Raw genomic sequence first — 22,225 nt, forward strand, 5'->3', positions numbered from 1 at the left:
AAATCATCACCACATGCATAAAAGTCAAATATTATTCCTGTGCCATAATTACTTCTTATGAAACACAAAACAGTTTATTTTTGTTTTTATGACCTTTTTTTTTCATATTTGTGAGAAATTCACCAGCTGCTGAGTTTTGTTTATTTGCTCATCAAAGCCAGTTGTGATGTCATTGACTCATAAATGCTCCTGTAGATGAGCTGTTTGAGTGAATGGAGAGTGTTTCTGTGTGTGTGTGTGTGTGTGTGTGTGTATTGTTGTAAATCATTGTGTGTTTGCTGGTGGACAGTGTTCATGAAGAGCTGGAATTATGAGGGACAAACTGTGATTTCCAGGACTAGAAGTGTTCTGGATCGTGAACTCTATTAAACAAATGCTCTTAAATCTCCTGATTATTGAATAAATCATCAGACAAACGCTGGCAGTTGTTCTTGTTTTCATCTTCAGTTTCGTCTGTCTGTTTTATTTCTCTGCCTGTTTCCAGAGATCACTGGAGAATCGGTTAAGCGCGCGCGCACGCGCACACACACACACACACTGTGATAAAGGACAGAAGCCTGTTTCCATGGAAACTGCAGTAGGCGAGTGTGTGTGTGTGTGTGTGTGTGTGTTTGTTGGGAAACACATCTGCACTTTTCAACACTTCCCATCTTTCACGTCTTCGAGATCCTCACATGATTTGTCCTGAAATGATCATTGTTTTTTTGTCTTTATTTGCCTGTCATGTCTGACATTAATGTTTTTCTGCATGCAATAAATATGTCATTATATTGCAGGAGCTGTAGATTGCTGTGACAGACGTTTGGAGCTGCTTAAGATCATGAACCGCATCGATAAGTTGACTCTCAGCGCCTGCAGTGACGTCACTATTTACGTCATGAAATGTAAAGCATACGCTGCGTAATACAGAAGCCCTGCAACGTGAAAAATAAATAAATAAATAGTGTTAGTGCCATAAGTCGTAAGAATTTGTTTTTATTTTTTTGTCTTGAATTTTTTTCTAGCGATCCAAGTTTTTGCAGTACCAACCCCAGCCACCAGGTGTATCATTAAACATTAAAGCAGGTGCGCACACTCCTCTGATGATGATGTGACTATTACATTCACAATCACGCTCGCGTTTTTAAACACACACTAGACAGTTGTGACGCCTCTCGCTGTGGCATTTGCCCACCATTAAAAAAAAAAAAAAAAACATTTCAGAGAGAAAAAATGGTCAAACTTTTTTTAACCAAGAGGAAAAGGTTAAAAGAAAAAAAGGTTTTTGAAGAGAAAAAATATCAGAGAAAAAAAAATTGAAGAAAAAATTCTGATAGAAAAGTATTTTAAAAAATCTGGAAAAAAAAAAAAAGTAATGAAAAAGTTTTTTCTTTCTCCAGGATTTTTCTGATTTTTTTTTTTTTTTTTTTTTCAAAAAACTTTTCTATCAGAATTTTTTAGAAAGCCAGGAGATTTGGGGATTCCTCTGCTTTATAACCTATTCCTCTGCATGGACAATGTTTTTATTTATTTATTTTTATTCCCAGTGAATATGAATTAAAACTCCCACCCGTGTGACACTACTCCAATAACAGACCATGCAAAATGCCAAAATAAATAAATAAAAATAAAATAACAATATCTTAAGAATATTATTATTTATTTGCAAATAAAGTTGCAAACAACAATAAAATCTTTAACTATAAGCGACACAAGCAAAAAAACAAAGATATTGTTTCCTCTTTTTTCCTGATGTTTGTTATTTAAAATTTTATATACATTTTTATAAACTTTTTTTTTTTTTTTTTTAATTCACCACTTAGGCAATAACGTATATCTTCAACATTATCTATAATCAGATGTTTTCAGTGGACTTTCAAAATTCACTTTGCTTGAGAAAGCTTTTATGAAGCTTTAAATTTGAAGTTATAATTTTATTCTGGAGGGTGATGGAGAGGCGACCCTTACGAAAACTGAACATGGTTTTACTACAAATAAAACCAAAAAAAAAACAAAACAACAACAACAAAAAAACATGGTTCCTATAGATAAACCATGGTAACCACAAATTAACCATGGTCTTGCTACACTAACTATAGTTTAACCGTGGTATCTGTAGTAAAACTATTGTTATACAAATGGTAATCAATGCGCCAAAAAACATGGTTACTACACTTTTACTATAATAAAATCATGGTTCATTTTCGTAAGGGTTAATATGGTTTTCTTGTATTTAACCCTCAAGTATTGCTTCCTTATAATGTGACCATACAGCTTAACTATTTTTCAGTTAAATAAATGTTCTTTATTTTAGTTCAATCATTTTTAATATTTTAAAAATGATCATTTAGGACTAAATACTATTTGTCCAATAATTATGGTCCATTAATGACTTAAAATGTATATATTATTTTATATTTCTGTTACTTATATTACAATTAGTGTAGCATTTAAGGTTAAATAGAGACAAGAGTTTTAAATTCCAATGCAAAGAGGCAAATTAGAGTCATTTTGTGGTCTGGAAAAAAATCATTTTGATTTGTAATGCCACGGTTTATTCACTAGGCACCTGTATGGCTCTTTACTAAACATGGATCTAGAATATTGCAGGTCATACCTGCTTACTTATTTTTCAGTTTTTCATTTGAATAAATAGTTAGAAATGATGAAATACTATATTTTAAATGTGAAATTTAAAAAGTTAATAACTTACATCCTTTTTTTTAATGATACTGGTATAAGTACACACAATGAATGCAAGCAAATACTGAATTTAAATCAAGTTAAAATGGTGCTAATAAAGCATTCAGCTGCATTTTTATCCCCTTATATGTAGAGTTGGGGCAGAGAAAGTTATTTGACAAAAACAAAATGGTAGAGAAAACATTTGGAGACAAAAACATTTAAAAAAAAAAAACAAACAAAAAAAAAAACATTTTTTAGAACTTCGGCTCAAGGCAATAAAAAAGTAAGGAACATCACATTGCTTTTATACATTATCAAATATGTTTTAAATGTTTGTGTTTTTTCTCGCTCTGATTTTGTTTTTCAACAAGAGAAAGAGCGAGTGCAGATGTCTAGCGAACAGCTAACATTATCATGCAGCACCAACCTCGGCCACCAGGTGTCACTGTCATTTAGCATGAAATCTAAAGCTTGCACTGGGTCAGGCGTAGGCAATTTCAGTCCTAGAGAGCCGCTGTCCGGCAGAGTTCAGCTCCAACCCTAAAGACCTTACCTGCCTAAAGACTTAATATTCCTCAAGACATTGATTAACTTGTTCAGGTGTGTTCAGGTGTTGGGTTTGGAGCTGCGACTCTCTGTGACCAAACTTACCTACCCCTGCTCTAGTTTTTGCAAACTGTAATCAAAACAAAACCAGGTTAAATATATGCATATATGGGCCATACTACAGAATTAGTGCAAACTGCTGTTCCACAAATAAAATAATAATAATAATAATAATAATAAAATAAACACATTTAAAAAGCATTTAAGTATTCAAATGTGTATTAAAATCATTCTACTATCTATTGAAACCCACAATAATATTTAAAACATTAGTAAGCTTAGTATATATAAAATCATCATTTATTGGGTACTTTTGATTGGGAGGAGACTGTCCTGAACCCTAACTCCTAAATTTCAACTTATGAAAATATTGAAATACTTGTATTTTTTTCCCCATTGTTGTTTTTAAAAGTATCTTTTTGATTCTTTTAAATACTGAAATTCACAAAAAATATATTTAGTTTATATTTTCTTTGTAAATTATGAAACTTATAAAAAACGTATAAAAAAAAAAGTGTCCCGCATTTTTCACATCACTACTAAAAAGTGTATGTTTTAGTCCATTGGCTGATTTGAACTAAATTAATACATTTATGATCAGTAAATATTCCTGTGTCCCTCTCTCTCGTAGCTACAAGGTGTCAGTAGATGGGTCTCATCTTTTTGAGATAAATGTGTTAAAAATTCTGAAAAATCTGTGTAACTTTACAAGAACATCACTACCCAACACCTTTTTTTTCCTGCAGTTAAGCACACTTTATTGGTGGAGACCAAACAGTCACGACCACAACGTCATCACTGTTTCATCACAGCAGTGACAGGAGGGAACACAGAACCCTAATATTGGGGGGAAATAAAATTTTAGTACAGTTATGCAAGTTTGGTCACACTTTATTTTAAGGTCCAGTTCTCGCTATTAACAAACCATTAACTACAGCTTTTGCCTCAATAAACTCTTATAAATTAGCCACTTATAAATAGTGAGGTAGTTGTTAAGTTTAGGTATTGGGATTAGGGATGTAGATTATGTTCATGCAGAACCGCTGCTTTATAAGAACTAATAAATAGCCAATATGTTAATAATAGGCATGCTAATAAGTAACTAGTTAATAGTGAGAATTGTTCCCTATACTAGAGTGTTATCACATTTTTTGTATTTTAGTATGTTTTAGTAGTGTTTTAGTATGTGAGTTAAAATTCTGTAATGTGATGTGTTCGCTACCAAAGCATTAACATCACTACTGAAAATGTGCTGTCACCATCGAAACATGGGATGTTTTGTCACAAATGACGTATACTGAATTACAGCTAAGACGTTATTGCTTTAATGTATATTCACACTAATGAATCCTTAACTTTGAAATCAGTATGATCAACGTTTTTGCCTTTTATAAAAAAAAAATTGGATTCAAAATACAACAAATCTCAAATTACACTTGAACTATTGTTAAAAAATTAATTATTGGTTTACCTCTGAAAAAATGTTAAAGGAGAAGTCCACTTCCAGAACAACAATTTACACATAATGTACTCACCCCCTTGTCATCCAAGATGTTCATGTCTTTCTTTCTTCAGTCATGAAGAAATTATGGTTTTTGAGGAAAACATTTCAGGATTTTTCTTCATATAATGGACTTCAATTGTGCCCCCAATTTTGAACGTACAAGATGTAGTTTAAATGCAGCTTCAAAGGCTCTAAACGATCCCAGCCGAGGAAGAAGGGTCTCATCTAGTGAAACAATCTGCCATTTTTTTTCGAAAAATAAAAATGTGTATACTTTTTACTTTTTAAGCACAAAATATTTTTTACTTTTTAAGCACAGGCTTTTTCATTTTGTTCATTTTGAACAAATGTTTAATGTGACTCATGAACAAGTCGTCTTGAGGAGTGATTCGTCCAGTCGCGCATGCGCAACATCCTATTAGGTTCTGTACTGGAATTAGTTCACCTGTTTCGAGTCGTTCGTTCATCTTATGGGGCGTCACGTGACACTGATTTTGCTAAAATGAACGAAATGACTCAAAAAAGATTTGTTCATTTTGCTGAACAAGACTCAAAGGTCTGAGTTGGTAAAATGATCTGAACTTCCCATCACTACTACAAATCACGTGTAAGTTCATGGTCTGTGTACTCCGGCTCAAAAAGGTAGAGTATGACGAAAAACTCCATCTTATTTTCTCCTACAACTTCAGAATCGTCCGACACGTTGTACCTTTTTGTTTGTAAACAGCTTTTGACTTACTTGCACTTTCTTAGTCTTTGTGCGTTCGTTTTGTAAACACTGGGTCTGTAGTTCCACGTGACCTTTCAACATGATTCAATACGTAGTGTCGTGAACGCGCATCCCAGAGCCTGTGCTACACCAGCTTTTGTGCTTAAAAAGTATACACATTTTTATTTTTTGAAAAAAATGACGATCGTTTCACTAGATAAGACCCTTCTTCCTTGGCTGAGATCATTTAGAGCCTTTGAAGCTGCATTTAAACTACATTTTGGAAGTTCAAAATCGGGGCACCAATCAAGTCCATTATATGAAGAAAAATCCTGAAATGTTTTCATCAAAAACAATAATTTTTGTAAAAAAAGTAAAATCTTAATAGGTCAATAAATACTTTTTTTAAATATTTAAATTTTACAAATTTAAATATTATTACTAGTGACAAATTTGAAAAGAGGACAAATATTCCAAAACTTTCTGACAATAAAATATGAGAATTAAATGCATAAGAAATGTGTACCTTGAACATTATACAATTTGCATACATATTTTTTTGGTAAAAGGCATTTTTTTCCAAGACGTTTCCAACTATTCTGTAGAACGGCCCATATAACCTGCTTTAAATCTAAACATATTAGACAGTTGTTGTAATGCCTCTTTGACTTTTTTGCCCAATGTTCAAATATTTTATTTTACTTTAAACAAAGCTTTTTGGTAGAGGAATAAAATTTGGGGGAAAGTAAACATTTCATAGACCTACAAATTGGAGAGGGAAGAGGAAAATACATTTTTGGAGAATTTAAAAGAAAAACATTTCTCAGAAAAAAAGAAAAAAAAAGTTTTTGACAGAGTCTGAACCGACAGTCGTGATTCAGTGGTCTGTGTTTGCATACAAATATGGACCAACAATGAAACCCGCATCTATCACACCTGGACAGAACGAACACCCGTCAGATTATTAACCGGATCACCGTGGACCGTTTGAAAGCGATTGATGATCAATGATAGGAAATACGACTAACATTAATTAGCATCTACAATTATTAAATTGACATCAAAATAAAAATAATATATAATGAATTACTATGATAAAATATAAATGAACCATGTTTGTATCTGGCAGTATTACTATGTATCAGCGTCAGTCTGATATTGGAAATACATCAGGACTCAACATCACAGCTTTCACTCTTTAAGAAATTCTAATGTGTTCTGCTTTATTTTGAATGTTGAGTAAGAAACCACACAGCATTATGAAAATCGAAGACTTACCGGCTCACGTAAACGTGTTTTACGAGTCCAGTCTCACACCGTACTATAAATACACTGCAGTTTACAGTGTTGGTGTCGAGCTGAAGTGAGGAAGATTATCCTGGAAGAAAAGTGTCAATCTGAAATAAGCACACGACACGGGGTGTAAGAAGTATATAACCAATTGTATTCCCTTCTGTTAATATACACGTATGCAGATTCATCTCACTGGAACACTCTACAATAACATTTAGAAAGAACAAGGGAGCTGAGGAGAAACGCAACCGACAAACCTGAACAGGAACGGAAAGAATGGAAACATTCACACAGACAAACGCCGCTCACGCAGACACACGACGATGGAAGAGTGAAATCAAACGGTCGTGATGATGATGATGATGACGTCTGGTCCTCGTCGAGTGAGTATGGAGTATGAGCAGCCCTCCACGCGCTGGGTAAAGCGAGCGACATGGTGCCAACGGAGGATGGAGTCGGCGATCAAAGTCTCCTGGATACAAGGAGATTCTGTCCCGCCTGGTAAAGGTAATGTTCTCTTGTAAACCAAATCACATTTTGCCGTTTAATATTCAAAGGAGCGTCTTCTTTCCGGAATTCACCCATCTTTGCATCTCATTTTTTTTTTTGTTCTTAGGGATGATAATTAGGAAAAACACATCTCTTTTAGCACTGGGATGAGGTTCAAATATTTAGACATTTCACAAACTGTTTTAAACATTTTCTTTTCAATGTAGAGTTTAGTTCTTTTAATAGAGTTGAGAAAATTAGAATACTAGAGTTCAAGATGTACACCTTCCAAGGAACGGGCCGTTTCGTCTTTCTTTCAAGAGAGTTCGTTCGGTCGAACGCGCAAAGTTCATACCTACTTTCCTCCCGAGAGACGCAGGAGAGTCCACGTTCCCTACGCGGGACGTACGTTAACTGGAACGTTATTGTCTTTTCCCTCGGACGTGACGAAATAAAAAAGAAAGCACGCACACGCACATAGAAAACGAAAAACATCCTAGCATCCTGCTCTGCTGTTTTCCACTGATACGGTTTGTTGATGTGACGTGGGTCTCGATCGATCGTGTCAGACTTTCGGTCACTTGTGTCCCTTTGTCTTTTCAAAGATCTGTGTGTGAATATTTCGATTTGCTGTTGGGGGTTTCAGGTTCTTGAATGTGGAGCAGAAACCGAGATCCTCGGCGGGCCCAGGACGGAGCCCTGCGGAACCCCGAAAACACACGACGAATATTTGCTGGAACGCGGGGTGAGCGCGGGCCTCCGGCCGAAGGGATCGTCCACAGTTTCGCTAGTTGTAACGGTTCGATATATATTATTGAGATATATATATATATTTATATATAAATTTGTTTGACTCCACAGAAACAGTTTTTGTCTCTTTTCATTTTGAATACCACATGCTGGAAACACAACAGAATTACGTTGCATCTGCTCCTGAGCACCAAGGACAAGGAGAAAAAGAGAGAACAAGCCAAGAAAGGGTGCGGGGAAAGAGAGAAAGAGAGGGATGAAGGGAGCGGAGGATGGAAACGTGAAGCGCTTGGAAAGAGAGGGAGACGGATTTGACACAGAGCTGGTTTGGCAGTATTACGGAGGAGCGTGCGACTGCTAAACGTTATCGGCACCGTCTGCTCCTCAGACGTCTCCTGCGCCACGCTCGCGTTCCCAAACGATTCTCGACCGATCGGATCGCCCGCACGCGGGTCGGGAGACGATCTGAATATCGAGGACGCGCGTCGTATTTACAATAAAACTAGAACTAGAGCGTCGAGTGACACGTGACGGGGAAAAAAAAAAAAATCACTTTTCTTCAATACAAAAGTCTCGCAGAGTTTCGGGGATTAGCTATCAAAAATGGACACGAGGGAGGGGATGAGATTCCAAAGCCTGGACGCTTTCCAACTCTTTAGCTCTCGCTGGAAATGAGGCCGACGGCTAGACGAGACGGGAAACGAAAGAAGACCGATGTCGGAGCTCTAAATGTGACCGGTAAACTGGCGACAAATACCCGGACCTCCCTTTCCATTCCTCGTCCTATCTCTCTCTCTCCTTCTCCCCCTCGCTTCCGCCCGGGTCCCTCCGGAGGCCGCGCTCAGACGTAGTACTCCTTGTCTTTGTTCTTCTTGCTCTTCGTGCCGGTCTTGGCCGCGCCGGGCTGCTTCTCCTTCACCAGGGCGCCGTTGCTCTGCGTGGCCGAATTGCTGATGTAGTTGCGACTCTGGTCTACCTGGTAGGAGCCCTCGTCGCGGTTGCGGTACTTGTACATGGCGTAGAGCAGGATGAGGATGCAGAGGGCGGCCGCGGCCACGATGCCCACCACCATGCCCGTCGTGCTGCTGGACTCGCGGATCACCTCCACCGCTCCCGGAGGCCCTCGGTCCGGCGACGAGGGGTCTGTAGTGGGCACATGGGGGAAATTGGGGGGATACGTTATACCCGGCACGTGTCGATGCCGCCCGCCGTGCTCGGGCTCGCCCGACGGCTGCGCGGGCGGCAGCAGCACCTGGTCGCGGGTGTTCATTTTGCCCGCGGGGATGTGGGGGCCGCCGTTGATGCCGGGTTTGAGCCGGGCCGCCGGCGGCGCCGTGGGGGTGAACGGCGGCGGCGGCCGGTGGGAGTCGGGCAAGCGGGCGAAGGGCCGGTCGCCCCGGGGGTTCCCGGCCGCGGGGGGAGGGGGCAGTACGGTCCGGTCGGTGACGAGGGCCGAGTTTTTATAGTAGTCCTCGTCGTCGGACTCCGTCATCTCGCCCGAGCCGTAGGCCGACACCTCCGCGGGCTCTTCGCAGTCCTCCTGGTCCAGCGGACAGGGGGGCCGGCCGGGCAAGGGGAGAGACTCTTTGGTGGTCTCGAGCAAGGTGAGGAAGGGGCGATAGGTCGGGGGCGGGGGGATAACGGGGTAACGCGTCACAATGGACGGGGGGTCAAGGGAATCCACAGTTATAATTGGCAACACTAGTTCACCTCCTAGGACGAAAGAGAGAAGGGACACGGCGTTAGTCGCGAGCCGAGCCGACCGGCGCACAAGAGAGAGAGAAGAGCCATCATTAGAACAGCACTAAGACTTCTTGAGGTTAGTTCTACAGTTAGTTAGTCTCTGTTTAACATCAGGCTATCAACAGCTAGGCTAACGCTAGACAACTACAGTCGTGTTTACATTACAGGGTTAGAGCAATACAGAGAGCAATACAGTTAAACACATATGTACACTACAAAAACAGTTCTACGTCTGGGCTAAGGCTAGCGCTAGCTGGGCTAACCTCCACTCACTGACTGCATGTTTAAGAAGAGAGCAAACCACGTAGTACAGGTCACTTACATCGACAAATTGGCCGCATGATTTTTGCATGAAAAAAAAAGTTACAAAAAGAAAGCTGTGTAAGATTGTTCTCGGATAGTGATAAACAAATTTCAGCCCATGTTTCAAAGTGTTTTGAATGCATCATTCAGTGAACGTTTTTTTTTTTGTTTGTTTGTTTTTTTCTTTCCCGGAGCTCATAAAGCTCATAATCCCCGCTCCCCGTTGGCATGGTGATAGCGCGCTAATGATGAGGATCTATATGCAAAACTTCCCACTCTCACCCCGGGACACCGAAGGTGATATTTTCAAATTACTGTCCCGCAAGACCTTCCTCCCCCCCCTCAAAACACAGACCAAATCTTTCAAGATAATTATCCGTAAGCCTGTCCCTCGGAAATCTCATGCCGTGAATAACAAAAGCCGAACTGGATTGTCAAGGAATGTCAAAATCATACAAGAGGAATAAAGAATTCATTAGGATTCATCTGTGGCATCGACACCTGAAATGAATCTATGACAGTGGGCTCTGTTTAAACACATAATGCACATCATTGTTATTCACTCGATGAGGCAAATTAGTGTGACAAACATTGCTTTGGCAGAGGGGGGGGGGACTGTTCTGCTGCGCTTTGGGAAACCTCCTCAAACCGTGGCATCAACACGGCACCCTCCCCTTAACCAGCAGAACCTTCAAAAAGAGCTTCCTGTTTGCATATTGATGAACAGAGTCATTAAGCTCAAAGAAACTGAGAGAATCCACCAGGAGAAAAGGTGACATTAGCATTCAGAACACACACACACACACGAACAGTCTGTTGTTAGAAGCTGAAAAGCAAACAGTATGTTAATGGCATCTTTCACAGAGTCCGTCCCACCCAACAGCCCCTCCGTAGAGCCGTGCGTCTGCGGGCCGAGAGTCTGGGGAGCGATCGCTATAAAACGAATGCCCGTTCGCCGCCGACAAATCTTTCATATCCATTGCTAGGGAAAGCCGCTGGAGGCGACCGGCCGTTTAGAGGAATGATCTGTCAAAGTCTGATAATTCAGTAACTGACACCGCCGCTTTGTGAATTATACGAGCCCGCGTGTTAACGTGCCACCGGGCGCAACAATATTTCCAGCTTTTATTAAATTTGTTGGAATATCTTATGACACGCTAGCAAATCCACAGCAGGCTGTTCCCGGAGAGGGCAGAATCGATCGCTCGGGGCAGAGGAACCTTGAACCCCGGGGACAGCGTCTTCTCTAAAACGCACTTGAAGGAAACGAGCGAACCCGCTCAAACTGTCAGTCCGCAGACGCACGAGTCAGTGAACGTGTCTGTGTGTTAAAGATCGCAAATCAGCGTTCCAGTCTGTGATTGGCCAAACTTTGCCTCCTGTGACAGTCGCGTTGACGACAAGACCGGCATCAGAATAGCATCATGACTCATGTGTACAAACTAATATCTCACTTGTTTCACAACGATTGTCTGGAGTGAGTAAGTGAGCACCGTCAGTAACCAGAGTAATCACTGCAGCTTTATTCATGCTTCACTCCTCAGCTTTTGTTTCTCACACTGCAACAAATGACACTTACGTCTGTCTGTTGCAAATCTGTCACGAGAGATGCGATTTAAGCCAAACAAACTGCAGGAGACGCACTGTAATTCAACGGGCAAATTAAATGTCATTAATAGTGAGAAATGCACAGAACGAGCACACAGGACCTGCATCAACTCGTGCTTATACTGCAGTTTTGAGGAAAACAAAAATTACATTAAAAACATCTCTGAAAGCGCTTTCTCTCCACTGAATTCATGATCAGTGTTGGGAAAGTTGAGTAATTAATCACTAGCTACTATTAACGTCTTCCACAGTGAAATAAGATTACCGTACTAATTACTGTCTCTAAAAAGTATTGCTCAAGCAGCACAAGGACAGACATAAAACTCTTTTAATTACTTCAAATAAATAATATACAACTGCATAAATTATTCTTGAACTGACTGTTACTTTAAGACTTACATTTTATAACATTAGATGTTACATTTTGATGGCAAATATCCTATTGTTTTAAACAGAATTTGTTTTATAGTCTATGAAGTATTTAACGCAATTACATCAGAAGTAACTGTAGTTAGGTTAGAGTAATCCCTCTCAGTAAATAAATACCTAGTTTTGCATTACACCCAATATTGTTCATGATTCTTAGCTCTAAGTCTAAAAGCACTGTAAAAGATGGTTTTCTTTGAAGGATCTGATGATCCTCAAATGCAAACTGTGTGTGTTTTGCCTCAGAGCAACCATACATTTGTGTTGTGTTTTGCTTTCTTTTTATATATTCTTCATTTATTCTTTATTCATTTAGAATCATTAACCATTTCATCATTTTATTATTCCATTTAATCATTATAATCATTTATATATTCATTTTATTGATTAATTAATTGATTAGTAATTCATATTATATTATAGTTGTTTTTTTATATATTTCTTTCATTGTTGTTTAGTCTTATGACTGTGTAGCTTCAAGGGCTGTTTGTCTTCATGAATAAGAGATACAAGGAAATGTTAATAGAAACTCAAGGTTTATGGGATGTTGTGAATCAGTTTGGTATAACAGTACTTGTTGAATTTGTGTTCTCCAGACGAAGTCTGAGCATTGAGACATACGCAACTAAGACTATTCAATAAACTCTGCTCCTTTTTACCATCATCACTTCGTCTCCTGCTTCTGCTCTTTTCTGGCTTCCATCGGTCAACTTCGTAACTGACAGAAACCTGCTGTTAGTGGGGTTGGGGTAACTACAGCTCGCTGACTAGTTGTTCTGTTACCGGAAAGACTGATATTTTCTGACGGGATCCGGTGTCCGGGGCTGGATCCTAATTGTCTGGCGTGGGGACCTGATCTAACATCTTCCACTGTATTTTTGTCTTGTTTTGGAGTACAACTGTGACCCTGGACCATAAAACCACTCATAAGAGTCCATTTTTTGAGAATGAGATTTATATATCATCTGAAAGCTGAATAAGCTTTCCATTGATGTATGGTTTGTTAGGATAAAACTCTTTGAAAATCTGGAATCTGAGGGTGCAAACAAAAAAAATTGAGAAAATCGCCAAATGAAGTTCTTAGCAATGCATGTTACTAATCGAAAATTAAGTTTTGATACATTTACGACAGGAAATTTACAAAATATCTTCATGGAATATGATCTTTACTTAACATCCTAATGATTTTTGGCAAGAAAAATCAAATATTTTGTCAGATGCTACAAATACACCCGTGATACTTATGACTGGTTTTGTGCTCCAAGGTCACAAATATCTACACTTACTTTAACCAAGTCACATTTACTTCAGAAATTAAGATATTAAGTCTTGTGTTCTGAAAAGTCTATCAAAATTAAGTGACTTCATGCTTTAAGGAAGCACTAAAATACAATGCAATTCAAATGAAAAGTATGTTTAATTTTCTGACCGCATTGGCAGACATTTTTTCTTGTTTTAACCCACTTAATTGTGATATTTTTTCGGAAAACAAGACTTATCCTACGTCATTTTGCTTCTCGATGACGATCTGCTGACGAGCAGCACTGCAATCAGAACAGGGAAAATAAAATGCTACGTGCAGAAGAAAAGCGTACGGCTCCTTTTGGGCATTCAGGAGCCTGTTTACATCCACACGCAGTAATGAAAGCTGGAATGTAACCGCAGTTTGCCGCGAGCGCTCGGGCCACGGGGAAGGCTGAGATTGGAGTTGTCTCTCTCTTAGCTAATTTGATTTTGAAGCCGAACACTAGCGCGACGGCGGGGGTGAGACCGACCCCGACGCTTAATAATTGACGACAGAAGACACCGGGAGCCCAGCCGCTCAGAGAGACTGAGATTAACCTCTATAAATGTACTCGCTTCACATCAAAACACACATTTCACGTGCAGCGCGCTCAAACGTTCATGTTTGTTTTGTTAGACTTGCTTCTGCAACTAATAAATGAAGAATATCTTGATTATGTATGAAAAGACCGAGGTGCTTTATTGTTTCTATAAACCCAATCAAACCAACTTCTAAAGCGGTATTATAAACCTATTTATATTCATATAAATATTAAATTAAAAATGTAAATTCTTTAGTGAAAATTAGAAACTAACTGAAATAAGTAAAACTAAAATTACTAAAATGAAAGTGGAAATAAAAATAAATTAAAGCTAAAAGGAAACATTCAAAAAACAATTAAAACATCAAAATCCCATACCAAAATTAGTAAAATGGAAATAAAAATAAAGCTAAATAGAAATATAGGAAAAGTCTGTAACAAAGTTACCAAAACCGAAATGAAAATAAATTAAAGCTAAACAGAAATATGAAAAAATAATTCTTATAAAAAGGGCAAGAGCACATAAAAATTTCTTAAACTGAAATAAAAATAATTTAAAACTACATATAAATATTTTTTAAAAACAAAAATTGCTAAAATGTAAACATGAAATGAAAACTAGAAATGCAAAAATAAACTTAATTCAAAATATTTACAAATACTATAGTAGCATATAAATCCTGTTTTCACCGTGTCTGAGTTTAGAGTTTGAGATCTCTAGTCTGAGGCGCTGCTGTTGCGTGTTTGTGTGTAACAGTCCGACTGTTGTGCGATTGCAGTCTCAGCTCATTAAGAACTAGCGAACGGTCGGCAAGCTCCAGCGAATGATGTAATTAGGAGCGCCTAACGAGGGCAGAGATTAATTAGCCTGTGGGGATCGGCTGAGAGGAGGGACGTTCACGAGACGCTTCTGTGGGACCCTGGAGCACAAGCGCAATGCAGAGATTTCCATCCGTCCGTCCGTCCGTCTCTGCTCTGCCTCGTCTGCGGCTCATCCGTCTCTCCCACGATACAGCAAACGTGAGGAACATGCTGATGCCAGTCGAGGCCCCCCCTCCTCTCTCTCTCTCTCTGTTTGATTTGTACCTTCATCTTTCTTGTTTTCTTTCGCTTTGTTGTCCTGCATTTGACGGTGAGTCACACAATTTGTTTGCTCTCTTTGTCCTTTTGTCTGCTCCAGTGTGCAACAGAAATATTTGCTCTCAAAAGCACAGATGAACTGCTGCTCACCCTCACACGGTTGCTATGCTGTGCCTGGGAGGTTGCTAAGGCATTCAGACCGGTTGCTAAGCAGTTACTGAAGCATTCTTGGTGGTTGCTAGGCAGATGCTGGCCTGTTGCTAAGGTGTTATTAGTGGTCTCTAGCTACTGGATTCTGCCAACTAAGGCAACTAAGATCAATAGATGGATATATACACATACCTACTTCACAAGCCGTCTGTATTCGATAATACGATTTGTTTTCAGAATACACATTTAAAGGAGTTTATCAACGGCATGATATAAATATAATAAATTAAACTATCTCATTTAGCTTCCTTAATTCATTCACATTCATCAGACTGAAACACTCAGCGCTACTATCAGAGATGAAAATGATCAAGACATATTTTACTGCGACATTACGCCATTAATTTAGGTCCAATATGTGACTGTCGACTTTAATTGAGGCGTTTTTTGTCCAATCACAGCTGCACATGGGACATGTGTGTGTGTGTGAGTGTGTTTATAGCACATAAAAACACACACAGATGGTAAGACTGACTCACCGTTTCCAGGCTCACACTCCTCGAGATCTTCATCATCACTCGGACATTCTGCTGACGCTACTAACAGATCGTCAGTATTCTGCAGACAGACAGACAGAGTCCTTCTTCAATATAAGTGATTAAAAATACATCAAACACAAACCACATTCACACAGACAGCTGTCATGTGATGATCCCACACACACACACTCTGACTGAAGCGGCATGAATCTGTTTTCAGTCCATTAATCAGGTGTCCGCGTGTAAATATATACTGTCATATCTGAACACTGGAGACGTCATCTCTGAGCCAAAGCTGCCAGACACAGCGTCTGAAATCATTCTCATCTGTTTCTCATGACACGTCCAACTCATTTCAACATCTGAGAAATTGAGTCTCTCTGAGGGAAACACACGGTCAGCCGTGACACTTCAGCTTTATTCAACCAGCAGAGAGATTCAGCAGAACAAAGCACTACAGAGCTGACCTGTGACTGACAACACGTCACTCTGTCCATCCATACGTCTGTCCACCCATCTGTCTATCTGTCCATCCACCCATCTGTCTGTCCTTCTTTCCATCTATCCATCTGTTAATCAGTCTATCTTTCTGTCAGTCCATCTCTCTATCTGTTCATCTGTCTCTCCATCCATCTGTCTGTCCTTCTTTCTGTCCATCCATCTGTCTCTGTCCTTCTGTCTATCCATCCGTCTGTCTATCTGTGCTTCTGTATATCCATCTGTCTGTCTGTCTCTCTATCTGTTCATCCGTCTGTCTGTCCTTCTTTCTGTCCATCCATCTGTCTGTTAATCAGTCTATCTTTCTGTCTGTCCATCTCACTATCTGTTCGTCCATCCATCCATCTGTCCTTCTTTCCGTCCATCCATCTGTCTGTCTGTCTGTCTGTCTGTTAATCAGTCTGTCTTTCTCTCTGTTCATCCGTCTGTCCATCCACCCATCTGTCCATCTGTCTGTCTGTTCATCTCCATCTCTATCTGTCTTTCTGTCCATCCATCCATCTGTCTGTATTTCTGTACTCACGTCTGTCAGGGTTATTAACTAAAATGTAAAAAAAACAATCAGCTAATTCCCAAGGCAACTTTTCTCATTTCATTTAATTTGATGTACTAAAATAACTAAAACTAAATCTGAAAAAAAAAGTTAATGAACACTGAAACAAGAGGATCTCAATCTAATCTTTACAACCCCCCCCCCCCCAATTCTACACTGATTGTTATTCAAATATTTAGAAATAAAAACTCTGCCAACATGCTATCATTATGAGTAGTTAACATCTGAAGTGGATCCAAAAAGTTGTCCGAAGACAAGAACGGGTATTGTTTTGGTTTTAGGACAACTGTGATGAAAGCTTTTGATCCACTTCAAATGTTGACTACTGTATATATAAGCGTTGAAAGGGCCCTCACATCCGTGCCCACTGCCACCCGGCGGCTTTAGGAAAACAGTGCACGGTGAGCAATATGCATTTAAAGTGGTAAATACTGGGGGAATATGTCAAAGCCATATATCACTGCCTTGGAATTCTAAGGTTGTTTCTGCATTCTGAGCCGTTTTGAGATATTAAGCTTTAGTTTTTGGGTTCCATAGACTTCTGTACATAGAACCCTTTTTGTTTTCTAAAAAAAGGGCCAAAATGTACACAGCTTACAAAAGAAACATCACATAATGTAAATAAGTTGTCACAGAACAGGAATATATGAGTAACTTAATTTTTGTTTGGCGCATATTAAACATGGTATGTGTAAAACAAGATATTTCCTGTTGCCAGCAGGTGGTGCTACGATAATAACTGAATATTGGCCTTTAGATGTGTTCAGGCCAGGACTCTTATCACACGTGTGACGTTTGGTGCAGATCGGATTTTATGATCGGATTTTTCAGATTTTATGGCTGAGTTACAACATCATCTTTTTCCAAACATCGAAGTTTGTCAGGCCGCCACGGCCAACAAAAACTCAAGACCTTCGCAATCTAACGTCACAAAGGGCTTTAGATCAGACTGACCAAATTTGGTGTTGATCTCACTAAATCTTAGGAGGAGTCGTGTTCTGTCGTGTGCGAAGTTTCATGATTTTTCGAGCATGTTTAGGCCCTCAAGAACGTGAATCATTTTGGAGAAGAAGAAGAAGAAGAATCCGAGCAATTCCAATACGGTCCTCACCCCACCGGGGCTCGAGCCCTAATAAGTGTATGAACAGAATTAGTAGCTGGCATTAGTTCTGCTCCGTGACTCTCGTCTCCCGAATTCAGCGATCTGCCGTTTCACTGTGAACCGGACGAGGACCTCATTCACAGCAGATTTATTTGACGCTCGCTCTGTCTAAAGCAGCCGCGGGACACAATCCTGTTTTCTTTTAATTAGTTCTGAAAAGCTGCAGACTACTGTACCGAAGCCTGGAGTGTTTCTTCACTTGTTTATTTCATATAGTGATATTTATTAGAGACTACATCATTCGGAGCGCCGCGGATCAAAATCACATTTCAGCTTCACGTGTTCCCGTAACCCAACGTGACATTTGAGTCGTACGGATCCGTTTAATTCGTCCTCGGCCCAGCGATCGCATTAACACCACAGACATGCAAACCGTTCCCAGTGGAGAACAAATGGAAAAGGCTTTTGTTTTTCAGATATTAATGGTCCGCTGTTTTGAATGTTTTGTTGCCATAATCAAATGTCTCTTCTGCCTGTTTGTGAACTATTGAGCTGGATTCAAATGCGCTCTCGGTACAGGAAGAGGAAAGCTAATAACCGCAGGCAAACGCTGGCGTGTGTCTTTTATGTCTGAAGCTGGAGATGAGTTGCAGGATCCGGTATAGATTCACACGGCTCATTTTAGATTTACATTTAGGATGGCTGCGGGTTACTGCTGTACATTTGACATTTCTGAGGGTTATTCTGAGACCGTAAGCAAACCCGGCGCTGACTGTAGGCACGTCACGACACGACAGCTTCATTTAAACCACACGATACTGTTTCACAGCTTCGGAAACTGACTTCACTGGAGCAGCGCAGCAGCAGAATGAAGTAAATTCTACTGCATTTCTACATCAGTCCACGAATCACTCTGATTCAAACAACCATCAAGTGGATTTCAGGTGAAATATAATAAACTCTCTGCTAGACTCAACCATTTATCAAAATAAAACAGAACGGTGACATGGCTTAGTGCCATTATAGAATTCAAAGGTAGTGATTTAATTACATATATATGCTAAGTGTTTTACAGCAAAGAAGAGAAGCTTTTAGGCTTCCTGCAGTTTTCTGTCAAAATAAAATATTAACATAAATATTTGTACTATAATAATGTAAAACAAAATTGTTCTTTTTCTTAAATACTTCATTATTTAGCAGTGAAATATTACAATAGTAACATTTATAGTTTTATTTTGTATTCATGATCATCATCATCATCATATTTATTGATACATAATTGCAAAAAAAAAAAAATATATATCAGAAAGAAAAAAATGCAATCTGATTTTTTACCCAAGTTGTGCAGTAGTAAATGTTTTAACATTTGAAAATGAGTAAAATTCAGACTCTTTTATTAGGAATTTTGCAATAAAAATGAAATTGTTTTGAAATAAAATGATATTATATTTCTTAAATACTTGATTTTTTTATATCAGAGTGAATATTTCTTGTTTTCATTTTAAAAACGCACACACTATTTATTAATAGTAATTAATAATAATAATAATAATAATAATTTGTTATTTTAAATAATTTCTGTCATAAAAATTCTGTCTCTACTGTTGATCATCACATCAATTAAAGCCACAAAATGTACGATTTCAACAGACTCAAATGTATCTAGTATGATAAAACTTTATCGTACTAGATACATTTTTGGAAGAAGCAGAAGTGGTTGACTGTGTCATAATAAAAGCTCTGCTGCTTCTGAGCCGTGTATCGCACTCGTCCTTCACTAGCAACCACTGCAGCATCCTCATTTCACTTCCACGGCTTTCAGCCCCACCCTGCTTCAAACTACAGTGATCTTAATAAGTATTTAATACATTCGCTCATTGATGAACATGATTTCTGCCCGAGTCCTGTCGGATTGCATTGGCTGTGGGGATGAAGACGACATCTCCCATGATTCCACAGTCAATCACGGCATCATCAAACTACGCCTTTGGTTCTTTGTTTGTTTTGCATATGTGCCCTCTAGTGGTAAATGTACATATTGTGCCTTTAATACTGATACATTAAAAAATGTATTTATCAAACAGGAAATAACTTCATCTTTTGACTTTTGCACAAGTATTTGCTCCGGTGTTCAATCTGAGACTGTGAGTGTTACTGCAGTATGAGGTCTTTCCACACACACACACACACTGACCTGCGTGACGCTGTCTCTCATGGTGGGCGAGCGTTGTTTGCGGGTGGTGGTGGTGGCCATGGTGGTGGTGGTCTCCATGATGGTGGTGGACATGTCTGCGAGCGGCGTGGTGGACGTGGTGTCGGTGCTCATGACGGACGGCACGTCGCCCACCAGGCGCAGGTTCCCCTGCACCTGAACGTTGGGGTCGCCCTCCGCCGCCAGCTTCAGCACCTGCAGGCCGTTATAGTACAGACCCGAGATCTGACCCTGGAAGTTACGACCCTTCTCGCCACCGCCCACCTTAATGAACGCCTGGCTGTTAAAGATCGTCAGCTGCCGACCTGCAGAGAGCGAGAAACGAAGCAGAACAATCAACGCCGGATCAACGGCGGCCAAACGTACGGAGAAACGGCGGCAAACCTCCGGTCCGGTAACACTTCACATCAACACGCGTCAGATCAGCCCTTAAAACCACAGCTGGACTAAACGCCATTTAACTGATTAAGTCGTATCCTGTTGTATCGTTTTATATTATTGTGCATCGTGTCCTATGATTTGGCTGTTATAATACATAAAAAAAAAAAAAAAAAACATGAAATAAAGAAGGAAGACAGAAAAATAAATAAATGGAAAAATAGAAAAAAAACAAACAAATAAATTACTTTAAAACAACAATTAACAAACAACAATTAATAAAGTAGAAAAGACAGAAATATGAATTATTAAAAATAAAAGTAGAAAAAAGAACAACAAACAAATAATCAATCAATCAATCAACAAACTGAAAAATAAAGAATGAAAGAAAAGGGAAAAATTAATTATTAAAAATATAGATAGATAGAAATAGATTTTTTCCTTTTTTTTAATAATTAATTAATTTTTTACATTTTTCATTACTTATTTTTCAGTTTTTTCATACATACTGTATAAAAAATCTTGTTTGATGTAATTAGGTCATGTAATTTCTTTTAGTTTTGTATCAAATCACTATTTCATTTAGAGTTCAAACTCAGTTTGTGTTACCGAGTGAGATTTGCTGTTTATCAGCAGTTTCTCTCTCATCTTCATCATCATCATCATCATCGTCTCCATGGAAACATCACATGGGCAGAAATGACCTTTGGAATGTTTCAGAGACGAGAGATGGACAGAATGAATACGATGAAGAGAGGAAATATTCATAAAGCAGCTGATGATGAAAAATGGACAGAAAGGAAAAGAAATCTGTTCATGAGACTGATGATGCTTGATTCTGTCAGTTTTAATGTTGCCTCTGATGATGATGATGATGGATCAGTGAGGAAATGAACACACACACACACACACACACACACACAGGGTCCGTCACACATCTCCACCTCTGTGAATGTGTTTGACTCTCTGATCCCGGGTAATAATAACATAAATGTTCCTCTCTTCTGCTCCTGTGAGGTTTTCAATCAGCTTTTTCACATCAAACTGTTCTGAGCGAGCGTTCGAATGGATCTCTGTCAATCTGCGCACCTGACTTCATATAACGGGTCTGAGCGCGACTAAGAAATCCCCAAAGAGTGGAAACATTCAGCAGTGTGAATTCATGATCTGAGCTTCACAGATGCAGTGAAAACATCATCCATCGTCTGGAGAAACCTCAGCGAGTCGATGTACATCAGTCATTCTGTAAGCGGGAGCGAGGAGATCAGTGACCCGCCACAGACCACAGAATGAGAGAAATAAAAATAATCTGAAACAGAAAGAAGAATGAAAGAATAAAAAGTAAACAGATAAACAGAAAAAAAGAATGAAAAATAAAAACAGAATAGAAAGAACAAAATAACAAAAAAAGAAAGAAAAAAATCAAAAAGAAAAATAAACAATTGAAAATAAGTAAAAAAGAAAAAGAAAAAGAGTGTTTCAGCCGCTCTGAACATGATCATTCGCTCATCACTCCTTCATGTCATTCAAACCCGTATGACTTATTTTCTTCTTCTTTACATTTCTTGAAACATCTTCTTCCATGTTCTTTAGGTTTGCTTCATCTTCTTTAAATGACAACAGAATGTTCATTTGTGGTTGAACTGAACCTCTGAACACCGAGAGCAGAGTGAACGTCTTCTTCTGTGGAGATGAGTTTCCTCCCTTTGTGAAGGCAAAATAAACTCACAGATGAAAAATGAGTGAAAAGAGCTGCACTTTGTAATTACAGCACAAACAGGTCACTAGTGTG

General features: G+C 39.1%; 1 protein-coding gene across 4 annotated transcripts in view; it reads right to left on the reverse strand.

Annotated features, from left to right (window-relative positions):
• Positions 1-6,906: 6,906 nt before the first annotated feature.
• The window catches only part of nrxn2b (neurexin 2b), a 389,816-nt gene continuing 374,497 nt past the window's right edge, over positions 6,907-22,225 (reverse strand). For 3 of the 4 annotated variants that reach the window (XM_051115791.1, XM_051115790.1, XM_051115793.1), the window contains 3 exons: positions 20,038-20,360; positions 15,691-15,769; positions 6,907-9,728 (listed from right to left, as the gene is read on the reverse strand). In XM_051115791.1, the coding sequence (XP_050971748.1) occupies positions 8,857-9,728; positions 15,691-15,769; positions 20,038-20,360 (1,274 nt within the window). In that variant the 3' untranslated portion in view covers positions 6,907-8,856. The remainder of the gene's footprint in view (positions 9,729-15,690; positions 15,770-20,037; positions 20,361-22,225) is intronic. The other variant, XM_051115792.1, reaches the window with a different exon arrangement.

The sequence above is a fragment of the Labeo rohita genome, chromosome 7 (assembly GCF_022985175.1).
Source record: "Labeo rohita strain BAU-BD-2019 chromosome 7, IGBB_LRoh.1.0, whole genome shotgun sequence".
Lineage (NCBI taxonomy): Eukaryota > Metazoa > Chordata > Actinopteri > Cypriniformes > Cyprinidae > Labeo > Labeo rohita.